The sequence below is a fragment of the Arvicola amphibius genome, chromosome 6 (genome assembly GCF_903992535.2).
Source record: "Arvicola amphibius chromosome 6, mArvAmp1.2, whole genome shotgun sequence".
In the NCBI taxonomy this organism is placed as follows: domain Eukaryota; kingdom Metazoa; phylum Chordata; class Mammalia; order Rodentia; family Cricetidae; genus Arvicola; species Arvicola amphibius.
Window position 1 is genome coordinate 71623448 of NC_052052.2, and position 17604 is coordinate 71641051.

The 17604-nt window shown below is 35.6% G+C and overlaps 1 protein-coding gene across 2 annotated transcripts in view; it reads right to left on the reverse strand.

The window, feature by feature from the left end:
- Positions 1 to 17604, reverse strand: part of Kdm4c (lysine demethylase 4C) — a 191437-nt gene that overhangs the window by 40022 nt on the left and 133811 nt on the right. For both annotated transcript variants that reach the window (XM_038332920.2, XM_038332922.1), the window contains exons 16-17: positions 13929 to 13984; positions 10659 to 10767 (exon numbers count right to left, since the gene is read on the reverse strand). In XM_038332920.2, coding sequence (XP_038188848.1) covers positions 10659 to 10767; positions 13929 to 13984 — 165 coding nt within the window. The remainder of the gene's footprint in view (positions 1 to 10658; positions 10768 to 13928; positions 13985 to 17604) is intronic.

The following is a 17604-nucleotide window of genomic DNA, read 5'->3' on the forward strand; positions in this document are numbered from 1 at the left end:
AATGCTGACTTCCAGAAACTAACACAAGTGGGGAAAGCTGATACCAATGACATGGGATTGTCCCCTTAAGTTATCTCTTATACTTTTTCCTGGGAAAGAACTGGGGATTGCTCTGTGTTTGTTGAATTAAAATTAAAATCCTTCAAATAGATTTTAGTTATGTTTCATGTTCTCATTTGTCTATGTCAATATACACATTATATCCCTCATCAAACACAATGGAGTCATGAATCAGAGCAACCTGGAGGTCTTCTATAAACAGACTGGTGACATCTCTAAGATCCCGCACATCTAAGAAGCACTGCATTTTTATTTTATGACACATTCTCAGTGACTCTGATGCTGATGCTCCACATATCAGGCTTCAAGAACTTTCCGGTTACAAAGCTAGAAAATATAATCAACTATTTGAAGACAGTTTTAATACAAAAAAATTAGGAAGTAAATGGCTTTTTATGTTTTGTACAAAGCAAAGAGCTGAGAATTTTCCGAGGAATGATTTATAGAGCATTGTACTTCCTTGGAGAACTAGATTTCCATATTTATTTTCATGGCACAGGCCACTGAGGGCATTAAGAGACTGAGGAGATAATGAGACTTTCTGTATAATTAATTGATGTTCAAGGACATAGTTTGGCAAAAGACATCAAGAAATGATGAGCCGTGAAAAAGCTGGAGGTTCAAAATGCATACCCTTCTCTTCTTTTTATTTATATGATTTATAATATGGTTGTAATTTTACCAGTTTTTAATCACTCTTATTCTTTCTATAAATATTAAGGTAGTTCTAAAACAGGCATAAATGTCTTTAGAAATAAAATTACTATTTCTTGATGTTCCATATAACCTCTAAGACCAGGCAGTACTCTGTTTTGCTCTAAAGCCCACCCTTGTGAATATGCCTAACCTTACCCTTCTTTTGTACACACCTAGTTCTAGATGCTCATCTAGTGACTAGTTTGCACTTGCTCTGATCATAATCTACACAGGTTTTGAATAGGAGGCATATCCTGTATGACAGTACATGGGCCCTGCTTACATCTGACATCATCCCTCATGAGTGCCATTAACCTTCCAGCTAAGTTTGGTCTTGCACATTTTACACAGGGCCTATTTAGTCTGCCATATCCCCCTACTCATAACCCTCAGATCTAGTCCATGTTCTAGTCCAGTCCAGTTGCTAAGTCTGTACTCTCAAACATACAACCTACACGCTCTAGACAGGAGACACATTCTGTCTTCTAGCATAGAACCCCTCCCACAACAGATCCAACCTTCAGGCTCCAGCTTCCCTATTAACCTGTATTGTCTCAATATGGTATGTCCAGACAGAAAACTATCAAACCCAATGGCAAAGTTTAGCCATGAAAATAAAAAAAAAAAAAAGTGAAAAATCAAGACAGTATGGCTTTTTCCAAATCCACCAGTCCCACAGAAATATTTGCCATTCAGAATTACCTAGGTGAAAAAGGGCAGGGATGAAGCTAGAAAGAAAGAGAGAGAGAGAGATTATAAACTTCAAAGAATAACAGGAGTTTCAAGACATAATGAAATAGCTCAATAAACTTAAAGAGAATGAACTTTAAGAGAATAGCATCTGAAAGATCCCCTAAAAAATGCAAACATAAGGCTGAATGAAATAATGAAGTCAATGTAGGATTTGAAGGCAGAATTCAATAAAGAGATGTATTGAAGAAAACTTAAGCTGAAATAAAGATAGATGTGGAAAAATCAATAATTCAAGCAGAAAAGTTGAGGAAAAACCTTATGAGTAGAATAAATCAAGCAGCAGCTAGAATAATACAGGACTCAAAGATAAAGTACAGGAATTAGATACACAAGCGATGAATATGTAAAATTCAATTAAGCATAGAAAGAAACATGTAGGGCACAATGAAATGATTAAATCTTTGAATCATAAGCACAGATGAGGGAAAAGGAAACCAGGTCAAAGGCACAAACCAGATTTTCAACAATAGCATGGAAGAAAATATCACCAAACTAAAGTAGATACAATAAAAATAAAAGATAAATACAAATAAAGAAAGATACAAAGAAAATACAGATACAAGAAACAGAGCACCAAAGAGATAAGAAACTCCCTAACTGCATATCATAGATAAAGCATTAAATATACAGAGCAAAAAAAGAATATGGAAAGCTTGAGAAAAAACTCAAGTCACATATAAAAGAAAACCTATCAGAATTAACTGTTGGTTTCTCAATAGAAGCAAGAACGTGGATCAATATACTCTAAATTACCACTACTGGTAACCTAGCCTATTGTACTTGGCAAAACTGACATAGTGTAAGAAGAATTAACATTCCATCCTGATATACATGGCTTAATAGAACAACAAAAATATGTTTTCAAAACCAAACCTACAGGGACTAGCAGAAGCATTACTTTGGACTAAGAAGATAAATAAACACACATAGCCAAGATAACTTATAAGGAAAACAAACAAAGCTATAAATAACAAAATATAAAGCACAATTAACACGATAAACCACCACAAAACAAAAAAAACTGTATAATTATTATATCTTTCAATATTAACATTAAATATTTAAATATTAACGGTCTCAATTCTCCAATCAAAAGACACAGCACTGTTCAATAGACCAACAAACAAAATCCACCTATTTAATGTCTACAGAAATTTACCTGTTTACAGGTACCACCCCAAAGTTAAAACTGGGTATGGAAAAGACAATCTAATAAAATAAGATGAGGAAGTAAGTAAAAATTATTATCCTAATCTTTGAAAAATTTGACTCAGCCTAAAATTAATCAAAAGAGAGATGAAGAAGGGCACTTCATTTTAATCCATAGAGCAATTAATCAAGAAAACATTACCATCCTAACCACGTACACACCATTGGGGTACCATATTTCATAAAAAGTATACAACTGGAATTAAAGCCCATATCTGTTGATATAACCGTTAATAGTAGGTGATTTCAATATCCCATATGAATAAAAAATAAAAAGACAACCATCAGAATTAAATGATATCTTATATCAAATGGACAAAACAGATAACTACTGAATATTCTACTCAAACAACAAAGAATATACATTCCCTATGGAAACTTCTATAAAACAGGCCACATCCTAGGACACAAAACAAATCTTAAGAAATTTAAAAAAACTGAAATAACCTCATTTGTCCATTCTTACCATAATGCAATAGAACTAAAAGGTGACAGCAAACCAAACTCTGTTATGTACACAAATTCATGGAAATCAAGCAACCCTTTACTGAGTGATGTGTCCAAAAAGAAATCAAAAATTTTCTGCATGTAAATGAAAATGAAAACAATGAAACTTCTGGGACACATTAAAAGCAGTCCCATGAGAGAAATTTATAGCTTAAAGTGCCTATCATAAAATAAAATATTCAGCGCCAGGCCATGGTGTTACATGACTATAATCTCAGCATTTGAAGGCTGAGCTGGCAGATCTCTGTGAGTTAAATTCCAGACTGGCAAACAAAGTGAAGTCTAGGACAGTTAGGGCTGTTACATGATGTGGGATTCCCCATTGGTTAATAAAGAAGCTGCTTTGGCCTATGGCAGGGCCGAATAGTAGCTCTACAGGGAAACTACAATGAATACACAGAGAAAGAAGGCAGAGTCAAAGAGACATCATGGAGCTGCCAAATGAGAAAGACACTGGAACTTTACCAGTAGGTCACAGCCACATGCTGATACATAGATTAACAGGAATGGGTTAAGATGTAACTTAGTTAATAAGAAGCTTGAACTAATAGGCCAAACAGTGTTGTAATTAATATAGTTTCTATGTGATTATTTGGGTCTAGGAGGCTGGAAAACAAATGTGCAGTGTGATTTACAGAAACACAGAGAAATCCGGTTTCAAAAAACAAACAACAACAACAAAAAAAAAAACAAATCAGAATAATCACAAATAAATGACTTGATGCAACTCAAGAATCTGGCTTTAAAAAAAAAACAATAAAAGAAACTAAATCTAAGCCCAGTAGATGACAAGAAATAATAAAAATCTGAGCAGAAATGAAACAGAAACAAAGAAAACAATATGAAGAATCAATGTGTTAAAGAACTTCGATTAACAAACAAAATTGATAGACCCTTGGACAAACTAATTAAAGGAAATAAAGAGATGAACCAAATTAACAGAAACACAAATAAAGAAAGGAACACTACAGTCAACACTGAGAAAACTCAGGATGTTATAGGAGAATACTTAAAAATTCTGCACTCCATTAAATTGGAAAAACCTAAAAGAAATAGATGAATTTCTAGAATCATTCAAACCACTAAAATAAAACAAAGAGGTCAACAACCTAGAAAGGTTAGTAACAGTGAGGAATTTGAAATAGTAATAAAAAATCTTCTGAAGTGTCCAGGGACAGATGTGCTCATAGAAGAATTTTATCAGACTTTCAAAGAAGGTTTACTGCCAATCCTTCTCAAATTATTAAAAAAGAAAATTTGAAACAGAGGGAGTACTCCCGAATACCTTCAATGTCAGTATTACTATCTTAGTTAGCTTTCTATTGCTGTGACCAAACATGATGACCAAAGGCAGGAATCTGGATGCAGGAACTGATGTTAAGACCATAGAGGAGTGCCGCTGAAAGGTATCTCAAAATATGTTCATCATCCTTAGCAATTAGAAAAATACAAATTAAAACAATCTTGAGATTTCATCTGACAGTAGGCAAAATGGCAAAGAGCAACAAAATAAGTGACAATAAATGTTGGAGACACTGTGGGGAAAAATGCTGGTGCGACTGCAAACTGGTCCAGCCACTATGGAACGAGTGGGGAATCCTCAAGAAGATAAAAATCATCCGATCATATGATCCAGCTAATCCTTTCGTTGGCATATGATCAAAGGACTGGATACTCTACAGGTACTCTACTTGTTCAGGCATGTTCACTACTGTTCTATTCATAATGCCTAGGAAATGAAAACACCCTATACAGCCTGCAAATGATTGGATAACGACAATGTGGTTCACATACACTGGGGAATACTATTCAGTTGGAAAGAAAAATGAAACCATGAATTTTGCAGGTAAAGAAAGGATCTAGAATGTATTATATTGAGGCAAGCCATATCGAGAAAGAAAATTGGTGCATGTTCTCTTTCATAACTGGAATAACTAGCACATTAACAGGTAAAAGGGGGCTATGATGTGTATATGTCCTCAATCCTAGACAAAGCAGTACAGGTAAACAATGACTGCTATGATGATAAGGACAATCAGCCTTTCCCAGGGATGAGTCCCCTAATTGGTTAGCGCATACCAAGTAATCACACTTGAAATCACTAAAGGACTGTGCAGACTGTATTTTTATATTTAGGTACTTGTACATAAATAGAATAAAAAAAAACAAAGAAAAAGAAACATTACTTGAGAGGGAGCAAGGTGGGGGAAGTAGACAAGAGAGATAGGAGGAAGAATATGGAAAGGGGAAATTATATATTTTAATAAAAATTAGTTTATCAGATACCTAGAACACTAATAATAATAAAATATTAATCAACTCCTTTTTGCTTTTTCATCTCCAGATATTTATTTCTAGACATTAAAGGACAAGCTAACATTCCCAACACAACCACTGAGTGATATGTTAACAGATGTCACTGTTGTCATAGAGGACTAAATACAAAATTCTCATTTTAATCCAAGTCTGTTACTGAAAGTTTTGTAGAAAAAAAAATATTTTTTTAAAAAAAATTTTTGTTCTGACCTAAGTTTTATGTTCTGCTAATAGGAACATCAACACGACACTAGAAATATCAACAAGTTTATAATGTCTGGGGGCAGGGAGATATGTAATAATTTGACTACAATGAAAAGCAGAATGCAAACTTTACCCCACACAAGTATGTAGATGAACACAATGAGAATTGAGTTTACTGAACAATTGTGGGCAAGAAATGCGATGAGGGTGGCACATTGAAATTGAGGTTCCCAGTAGATCTACTCTGCCTCTGTGACAAACAATAATTCTTGTGCTGTCTAAGAAGAACATATTGTGTGGGTGCCATCAAACAACAGAAAGACAATATTCTGTATACTTGTGCAATAGTTCTCACTCTGTAAATCCCTCTGGTAATGCATTCTCCTGAAGTTGGGTTCAAACCATTAAGATGAAAGAGAATGATGTTAATGTTTTCATTTTAATTTTTATTTATCAGATGCAGCACTTTCTGTCTCATGGGAGTCTTGATAAGAAAGGTGAGAAAACTAAGAAAAAGTCAAATAGCAGACTAAAAAGGAAAGGGCAAGAGGGATGAACTCATATAGGTGAAGAAAGGGCATGAAAAGTGGACAGTGGCAACAGTACATTCAGATATGAAAATACATTTATTCAAAGCATGGCTAAAGAGTCATTCATGATGAGAAAATGTTAAATTAAAATGTTCTCAGTCTCTATCAATACTTGCACTATTCTGTTACTGAATGGACTGACAAGAAGGCCAATACAGAATGAGTTTCATGATAGCTAACTGAGGGACACCAAATATAAAACAAGGAAGTAGATATGATTCTCCTTCCATGGCTCAGGTCATAAGCCCAACATGTAGCTAAAAATTGGGTACCACTCTAATAAAGGTCAAGGGTCATGAGCCCAAACAGAATAAATAAGTAAATGAAAATGTTTGTTTTGTCTGAAATTTTCTGTAATTTCCTACATTTCAGAAGTTGCGGACAGTTCAAGATTTCTAAAAATCCAGAAAACTGCTTTGGTGGTTCATTTACAAAATTCCTAATGGTCTTTAACTAATTAAGAAATAGTCAATGTATTTAATAAATAAGCATGCATAACATTTCTTAGTTACTTTTCTATTGCCATGACAAAGCACTATGACCAAGGCAAACATATAAGAAAGCATTAAATTTGGGGCTCATGTTTCCAGAGGATCATATCATGGCAGCAGGCAGTCAGGAAAGGTACTGATCCACAGCTAAGAGCTTATGTCTGATCTGATCCACAAATGGGATAACTGGGAATGTCATGTGCTTAAGAAATCTCACAGTCCACCTACAGTGACTGACTTTCTCCAACTAGGCCATGCCTCCTAATCCTTCCCAAACAGCTTGATCAACTGGGGACCAAATATTTAAACATATGAGCTTATGGGGAGAAATTCTTATTCACACCACCAGTTATGTACATAACAAATAAAAGAAATCAAAAAAATGTTGTTTTGCTTTTCTTTTCTCTACATATGATTACTAGTTTTCTTTTTTAATAGTCTTCTTCTTAACTATACAGCCAAATCTACACATTTCATATAAATGTGCTTCTTGACTGTACTGCTATTTTCCTTCCTCTGAACAAGTTATCAAAGCATGATTAATTTCCTTTTAAGTCAAGGCCCTAATTGTTCCTTGTTGTTTTAAAACTTTTTTATTGTAAAAATAAAAACAAGTCATTCTACTTTAACATGCATTTTGTATCTCTGCATAATTATCTTGTGTTGTTTTCTCTGTTCACTTTGGCTCCTCTTCTAGTTGTGATTAGGGCTAACCAATCACACTAGAAGAGAAAAGAAGACAGAAAGGAAGATGAGGAAATGGATCTGAAAAATTCTAAAATCATACCACAGTCTAACACATCCCCCCACCCAAGTGCCAAAAATATTAACCAAATCCCTCAACCAACTGCTTTCCTTGAGCACTCTCATCTCCCCAGCAATCTCTCATTCTCTGTTATGTCAGCTTTAAATGCTTTGTCATTTGACCTGATTGATCAGAAGAGACCATTGTGCCATGAGAAAGAGTTGTGCAAGGTAAGAACACAATGGTCACTGTTTCCACATGGAAAAGGACAGTAAGAAATTATTGAGCTTATTCTATGAGAGTAGGTAAAAAACATCATAGTCCAAATTCTGCACTAAAATAAAGAGATGGCAATGGTGGTATATAACTAAAATCATATCACTCAGGAAGCTAAGGCAGGAGGCTTTGGGGTTCAAAACCTGCATGGGCCATGGAGGGAATTCCACTGAAAGTGGCTCAGTTTATTTGGACATGCCTACTGTAAGTCCATTCATTCGCCATTCCTTAACAGAAAGACTCATGTCAACAAACGACTTTTAAACAGTAACCTGCAGTACACTTTTACAGGGACATCAACTACTTTAATATGCTATGTAATGATTGTAAAAAAAAAAAAAAGTAAAATATTGAGCTAAATATAGAGGTACACAGCTGTTCTCTTAGCAGCTAAAAAGCTGAAGCAGAAGGATTTAAAGTTCAAGGGTATCCTGAAATACAAAGTGACATTCTATTTCAATAAGAAGTGAGCCGGGCGGTGGTGGCGCACGCCTTTAATCCCAGCACTCAGGAGGCAGAGGCAGACGGATCTCTGTGAGTTCGAGGCCAGCCTGGTCTACAAGAGCTAGTTCCAGGACAGGCTCCAAAAGCCACAGAGAAACTCTGTCTCGAAAAACAAAAATAAAGGAAAAAGAAGTGAAACATCTTCCAGGAACAGTGGTACATTCTTGTAGTTCTAGCACTTGAGTGACTGAGGCAAGAGGACTGCCATGAGTGTCAAGCCAGGACTAGATACATAGAGTATTCCAGGTCAGCTGATACTTTACAGTAAAACCCTCAAAACACCCCTCAATTACCCACACTAGGCACGCTAGTAAATTATTGTTAAAAATTTAAAAAGCATAATCTTTGAAAAGAAACCCACCATAAATAATGTGTTTGCCAAAAACAGTTTAGTTTAAAAGGTTAACAAATTATTACAATATTTTAAATTAGCAATAGAAATGAAATGCTTTAAAAATAAATCTAGCATCATCACTGTTGTCAATGCTAAATAGAGAACATCTGTTACATCACCAAGCAAAGCAGACAGGAGTGACTACTTTAGGATGAAAACTAGAAGGCTTCTTTACCATTTGTTGTGTCATTTTATGAAAACTAACCATTTTCCTGTATGGGAAAACCTGCTCAAGGGAATAAATTTTCTTATATCATATCTTCTATCCTTTCCAAAGTTTTCTATACAAATAAATATGCAGAGTTGTTTCGAAAAGCAATAGGTAAAGCATTTGAATTAATACAAACTTACCCACAGAATTAACATCACATCTGTTTCAATTCTGGGGTTTCATATCATTTAAAGACTGCTGATATTAGTAACTTTTTTTTAAATAAATAGTTTTAATAGAAGATATTTAGAGCTCATGCTTGCCCATCAGTTGTTCTTTTATCCTCATGTAGTTACTAGGTGTTGACCGTGGCTTGTACAGAAAGACTAACTAACTTTAACTTGCTACAAGGGAAAGTAATGCGTTTTACATGCCCCAAACTAATTCTGTGTTACACAGAAATGAAAAAAATTCCCTTCAAAAGGTCAACTAGGGAGGAGACTTTTTATGAAAGTTTCTGAATAGGTTAGAAGGTAACAGGAAAGAGCTTGACATGTTAAGCATCTAGTGTCTACTTGTAACACTACCCTGTAACTAAAAAAAGCTTCTGTATTTCACTGTAAAGCTCTTCTTGGCAAAGGGATGATAAAATTAGGTTTGATTGCTACACCAACAGAAACCAAAGACAGAAAAGAGAGAAGAACAGTAGGCAACTTCAATAGAGTTGAACAGTTTGGGGGCATTACTGAACAATCTCAGAGAGTCTAATGTTTACAAACTGTTGTTGTGGCAATTTCATCCCATAGCCAATTGTATGGGGCAGCTTGGTCCAATGGGCCTGATCTTCTCTGGAGATACATGAACGGATAACTGGGGTGGAGGTGGGGAGCCTGTAGCTCTGGATTGCAATGAGCAGAGAGGACCAATGGTAGCAACATGTAAGAAGCCAGCAGGCACTGGGTGGCCCACGGGGGTGGGAGGGACAGTTGAATACTGCAGTAGATTTTCCTGTTCAGGTTGATTGTGCTGGAACTGTGAGGATAGCAAAAATGGGCATGAGGACCACAACCTGCACAGCGTCTGTGGGTCTGGACGTGACAGATGGCTAGGCAGCTGGCTAGCTTGCACAGTTCAGCCCTGAGCAATGCTCACCCAGACCTGCAGTTGGAAGGGGGTTGTTTGAGGTGGGGATGGGAGTGGTGAAAACCCAAACACTGGCTGCCCGAGTGGGGTATTGGGTTCCTCAGGCCAGTTGGTCTCAGGTCACATGGGTGCCAGGAAAAGAAGGAAGTCTGAGGATAGTGTTACTTTTATTAATATCAAAATTCATATATAATAACTACAAAACAGAACAAGGAATCCAGGCAGAGTCTCCAGGTGCTTCATTGTTCCCACTCATGGTCCAGTTCTCCTCACAGCTGCCTTAACCTTCCTTACATTGGGTAACAAATCTCTAGAAAACATCACACCCATTGGGCCAAACTTCCCCATACAAATGGCTATTATATTGAATTCTCACAACACATATCCATCTAGGAAATGTATTAATCCCTTTCCCATATTGCAAATAGAAAATGATGGCAGTTATAGAGATTTACAATACACCAGGAAACAATCTGAGGGTAAATATATTCAGGACAGAAGAAAATACAGGTGGAATAAAATGAAGGTATTAGATTTATTATCTTGGAAACAACAGAAAAATTCAGGATTTGAAATTAACATTAATGTATGAAGTAAAAAAAAAGTCTTTACCACTCACCAATTTTAGCCTCTGTAAAGGTATTCTGCCTACATCTATTTGTGTCCTTTCTGGGACATTAGTAAATCGAACTTCTGGAACTGCAACAGCACATATGACATGGGCCCACCTACAAGAAAGGAGACATTAAATATAATCAAGCTCCCTAAACTTGCAGACTTTAATTTGGTGGTGATAATTTGGTGCACAGAAGAAATGAAGCCAAAAACTTAATCCTACTGTAAAATCCCAAAGAAGTTGTGGATTTTAAACCTGTTCAATGACAAGTAGATTTATTTAGCACATCTGCCTAATACTCTGACATCAATAACTGATATAGATATGAATAATTTGCATTGATATGAATCTTGGTTTACTGATATTAATTTAAGGTCAATTTTGTTATATGTATATGTATTTCTGATCTTGATTAAGGTATTGTGATTGTGTAGTTCATTTAAAAATGTAATGTATAATTAGGAAATATAGGTTGTTAATGGATAATCGTCAATAATCAAACCTGTAGTCATGTTCGTTAGATTTTCTAGATATATAGAAATATATTTCAGTTAAATAGGCATTCTTCATATCTCTCAAAGACTACAGAATATGGCATTTAATGTTTTAATAACTTAGGGCTTTTCATAACAATGAGACACATATGCTCCTGGCAGCACAAATCTACTTCAAGAGGAAGATGGGCATCGAAGAGGCTCCTTATGGAGTTGGTTAGCCATTTGAGCAAGAAACTGCTCTTGTCTGGACTGTTGCATAAACTGGACACAAAGAACGTGCAAAGAGAGGACTGCTGAACTTGCCTAAAGGTGAAATGATTCTTTGGGGTTCCTGACTCATGAAAGAGTCTGTGAGACATTCTACAGGACAAAGCAGATAGTGACTGAACTGTCTTTAAATTTTCCTGCTTCATGGAAATGTCTGCTGGATACTATGGGCCTGTAGGCCGAAGATGGATGCCCCAATGGTACAGAGGAACTTTGGGTGACTGTCCAGGCAGCGAATTGTCTCTGTCATTTCTAGAGTTTTGGAAGTTGCTTACTTCTTGTTTACTTAGAGAATATTATATCCTTCTGGAGTCTTTGATGGAGTTAAAGAATGATAGATAGTTATAGTTTTCCATTGTTATGATAAAAGATAAAATAGATATAAATATTGTAACTGTAATTCTTGCTAACTGCTTTGTTATATGTAATTTTACTATGTTAAAGTTAAAGCTTTTTTTGTTTAAACAGAAAAAAGGAAATGATGGAGGAGGGTCATCTGTCTATGTGTTACTTTCATTGGTTAATAAAGAAACTGCCTTGACCCTTTAATAGGACAGTAAATTAGGTAGGCGGAGTAGACAGAACAGAATTGTGGGAGAAAGAAAGCAGAGTCAGGCAGTCGCCATGCCTCGCCTCTCTGAGATGGACACAGGCTAAGATCCTTCCTGGTAAGCCACCACCTCGTGGTGCTACACAGATACTAAATATGGGTTAAAGCAAGATATGAGAATTAGCCAATAAGAGGCTGAAACTAATGGGCCAGGCAGTGTTTAAAAGAATACAGTTTCCATGTAATTATTTCAGGTAAAGCTAGCTGGGTGGCGGGAAGTGGTCCGCAGCTCCTTCTACAAATAACCAGTAAACGGGGATGAAGAGATGGCTAGTAATTCTTGAAATGGACCTTGGCAGATCCCAGCACCTAAATGGCTGCTTATAACTGCCTGAAATTCTAATACTGGAAGATAAGATATCTCTTCTGCATTTTTTGAGCTGAATGCACACTAAGGCACAGACACATACACAAACGGACTAGGTAAAGTCCTATAACATAGTTTTATATATTCAAAAAAGTATAATAATACTGAAATGTAGTTTTTGTTATCATTTGATATTACACATGTAATATATTTAGGATAATATGCGACAAAAGAGTTAAAGTTCAGTTAACTACAAATTACGTTTTCATATAATACATGATATATGCCATATGTTCTGAGGCAAATTAGTTCAAATAGTAATATTTCCTATACAAATTAAAACTAGTTAAGTATTTAAATAATTTTCCTCATTGCAGTATTACCAAAGGAATCTACAGCTAAGAGTAATGAAAGGTAGCTTATTTCCTGATCTCCTACTTAAAACACTTGTGCATCCTTTCACATTCTAAATTTGCATAAATTTTTTATGAATATTATTCAGTATCTTCTGTTATACCTCCAAGTAAATATAAGGACTTAAGAGGTTCAGAGATCATGAAGATCTGTATTATCAAATATATCAACCCAAGTTTAAGCCAAAGCTTCTTTGTTTGGTTTTGTTTTCCAAGACAAGTCCTGGCTGCCCTGGAACTCAGTATATATATCAAGCTGGCTTCAAGCTCACAAAGAGGTGCACACCTGCCTCTGACTCCTAAATGCAGGGATTAAAGGACTGTACCATTAGACGTGGCTTAGCCAAAGCTTATTTACTTCACTTAATAAATGTCACACTTTGTCCTAAGACCACAGGAAGAAAAAGGTCAGCCATTAACCCCACCAGAGCATTTTTCTAGAGTTAAATAAAATTAGCATACTAGAAAGAATACTATTAAAAAGACAATTTCCCATGATATATATTTTCACAGGAAGCACCTAAGCTATGTCATAGTCCCCACTGTCTACATCATCTAAAGCCTAGTGACAGCTCTATAGATAATATTAGCCTTACTAGATGAACTTATGAAAGATGATCTAAAATTAAATATTATCTCTTAGGCAACACTTTATCAATATAGGGATGATAAATCCCTTTACTCTCCAAGTAACCAGACACACATGCATACAAATGAAATTATGTTAATGGCATCAAAACATTTTGCATGAGGAGTTCCAATTCCAGTACTATGGGCTAGGCAGGACTACTTGCCCCACTGAAGCTAAGTTCTCCTACTAACTTATTAAAAAAAAAAAAAAAAAAAAAAAAGACGAAGTGAGAACAAAAGAAAAGTTCAGTTAACCATGAATGGAGTATTGCAGAAGTAAGAGAGGAGAAAAAGGAGAAACATAAGAGGGAAGACAATAATGGAGAAACTTATTCACAAAATAAGGGCTGCCATTATATAACAAACAGAGAATAGAGTAAGCCCTATACTATATCCAGTCAGCTTTAATCTCTGAGGAGGAATTTTCACCCTATATCCAGAAAGCATTATCTGTGAAACATAACAGGGAGAGGGGTAAAGCAAACTATCATGCAGAATTTCAAGAGAAGAAAGAAATGATGAAATTCAACACATAAGTGTATTACTTACTTATTGTTTTTAGTCTGCTTAAGAGCACCTCCTCTCAAATTGCAGAGACAGCATTCCTAAAGAGAGAAATTAACACAATTATAAGACCCATATAACAAAAAGCCACTGCCATTCATCGAAACAACTCTACAGAATATAGAATCCCCCAAGTTCTTATCGTTATACCTATAGATTGGTCCATCTCTCCACAAACATCAGACACATTTTTGTTTTTCAGTAGGTGGAGATTAACAAAGATTTGCAGCTGGTCAATATGGCAGTATAAGAATAATGCCAGCTCAAAGATCCAGAAAGACTATACTCATGCACACTAGTGGGCAGACATTACAGCATAGTTAGTTATACAACTGAATTCACAAAAGCTGTAATTATATACAAAAGACCTGCACAATATCAAGTCAGCCTAATTCGCAGTGTGGAGGGTGAAGGGGCTCATGAAGTTCCACTCCTAGCTGAGGGATGGCAACTGATGACTGCTGGGAAAGGAGATGTCTATTTTCTTCTGGTATGTGGTCCCTGAGAGGCTACCAATGTTCCAGAAGATGGTTCCACATCCATGCATAAAGAGGTAGTACTAAATATATTTACTTAATGGGGTACTGTTTTTAAAGAAAGTTGGGAGGGGAAAGTGGTGTGGAGGATAGGGGAGGATAAAGGGGAGAGATTAGGGAAATGAGTTGATCAAACTCTTTGATATGCATAAATGTTGGCTAGTTATATGTCAATTCAACACTAACAAGTCTCGGCTGAGACCCTCCCCCCCAACACCAAATTGACCTGTGGTTACATCTTCTTGATTCATGATTGATATGGGAGGGGCCATTCTATGGTGGATAGTGTCACTCTTGGGCTAGTAGTCCTGAAAAATACTAGAAAGCAGGTGGAGCAAGCCATGAGGAACAAGTCAATAAGCAGAACTTCTCCATGGCCACTGAATTAGCTTCTATCTCCAGGTACCTGCCTTTGATTTACCTCAGTGACGATAAACTGCTACCTGAAAGTACAGGATGAAATAAACTCTTTCTTCCTCTACTTGCTCTTGGTGATAGTGTTTTACCAAAGCAATAGAAACCTTAACAACATAGCAAGTATAAAGATCAAAACGAGTACTTTTTAACAAGAAAGTAGGTTGAAACATAACTTATCTAATCCTATGAGATACAATGAAAAAGTCCTATATACCTACATTAATCCCTGAACACATACAGAACAAGCAGGAATATGTATATAGATAAGCATATAACAAAAAATTAATGAAAAGAGGCCATGAATTCGAAAGAGAACAAGGGAGGATAAATGGATGTGTTAGGAAGGAGGAAATGGTAGGAAAAATTGATGTAATTATTATAACTGAAATACAAAAAGATGAAAAAAAGAAAAAATCAGAGAGATCTGAAATACATAATGGTATATCCTAGTTGAAGCAATGAAGCAAAGCAACTGTTATGATCAGTGCAGAATTGATAAAACATAAACAAACAAAATAAATAAAAGAAAGGATCAATGGACAAAGGCTTGGTTTTTGGAAAAAAAAGATTGAGAAATCCTTAGCCACATTAAACACAAACACAGGGCAGATGCTAACTAATAGAATTAGAGATGAAAAGGGAACCACTACAATTGACATCAGCAAAATTCATAAAATTATTGGGTTAGAATATATTCCACTCAATATAAATATCTAAAAGAAATGACTATATTGTTAGATATATATGAATTACAAAATTAAGGTAAATAATTTAAACAGATTTATAAAAGCAATGAAACTGAAGTTGGAATTAAAATGCTTACAATTGATAAAAATCAAGGTATTCACCAGGGAAAGGTTATTTCACCAGACTTTTAAAGAAAAACTAATATCAACATTTTTCAAACTATATAGGAAGGAGAGATTAGTACAAAATTTATGTTTGTGTGAGGGTATTATTATTCTAATATTCAAAGCAAATACGTAAACAAAAAAGGAAGTAGGAAGGAAGGAAGGAAGGAAGGAAGGAAGGAAGGAAGAAGGGAAGGAGGGAAGGAGGGAAAGAGGGAACGAAGGAAGGAGGGAAGGAAGGAGGGAGCGTAGGCAGGCAAGTAGGCAGGCAAAAAGGAGAGGGAAAAGAAAAAAAACTGGAGACCATTTGTCCCAGTGAACATTTGTCCTGGCAAAAGTTCTCTACAAAATACAATTCAAGATCACATCAAAAAGATCATTCGCCTCAATCAAGATAGGTTTATTACAAAGACAGTTCAATATAGATGAATCAATTACCGTTATAAAGATAAAAAATAGATTCAAGAAAGGAAATCACATAGTCATTTCAGTAGACACAGAAACAGTTTTTCATAACATCCAGCATTCCTTCATATTAAAGTCCTAAAAGGAATGTGTGTGTGGGTTTAAAATCTATTGCCAACATTACCCTTAACACCTAAAGCAAGAGTATATTTTTTTCACTCTTTTTCAATATGATACTTAAGTCTTAGGTAGAACAGTAAGATAATAAAAGGAAATAAGAAGGACAAAAATAGGAAAGAAGTCAAAAGAATTTCAGTTTACAAAATATGTAAATCTATACACGAGAGACTCTATTCTAAAAGCATATTCTTTGAGATAATAAACATTTTTTAAAAAGTGACAGGACACAAAATTTACACACAAAAGTCAGTAACCTTTCTTTATGACAATAATAAAAACATCTGGAAAACATTCCTATTTGCACTAGCTTCAAAAGAAAAAAACAAGATCAAATAAGCAAACAAAAACATATTAGAGCTAGTTCCAGGACAGGCTCTAAAAAAGCTGCAGAGAGACCCTGTCTCGAAAAACCAAAAAAGAAAAAAGAAAAAAAAAATATTAGAATAAATCTATCCAAAGGTCTCGAAGTCTTCTATAAAAACTTTCAAACAGATATCCACAACTAGTCAATTTGCAGAGAACAGAAGACTGTAGAGTGCCCGACTTTAAAGGGGAGACATCTACATCATATCCCACCTCCATCACCACGAATGTTCATGAATCAGAGTGGAAGTGGGAACAGGAAGATTATAAGAGGCAGAAATAATTGCTGGACATGACAGCACTATAGCACGCATGAAATCACAACACCTATGACTGTTATACTTAGTACCTATACAAGACCAAGCCACTGAAAAATTGTCCAGTAACAGTGAAAGGCTTGTGAAGTTCCACCCGTAAGCCAGAAGCTATTGGTAAATGATGGCTCCTTGAGGAGGAGAGTCAGTTTTCCTCAAAGATGTAGTAGATGGTTCCAAATCCATGAATAGCACTAAGTATACTCAGAGAGTTTATAAACAAAAACAAATACTACCCCCCACACTAAATAGACAGAGAGAGAGAGAGAGAGAGAGAGAGAGAGAGAGAGAGAGAGAGAGAGAGAGAGAGAGAGAGAGAGAGAGAGAGAGAGGATAGATAGATGATAGATAAAAAGATGTGGAAGCATAATTCCAGACCACAGACCATAAACTTTTCTGTTCTAGAGATACCTTTGCTAATTAGGGTTTGTTTTTCTTTTTCCATTCCCACTTCTCCCATGGCTTAGCGTGTCAGGTTAAACTCAATTTGAGTCATCCAAATCCTGTTTTAAGTATGTGCTATATTAAAAAATATGGGTTAACATCTAACTTCTGAATGGCAACCATGAGCTATAAAGAGTCTCTACTGCTTTGT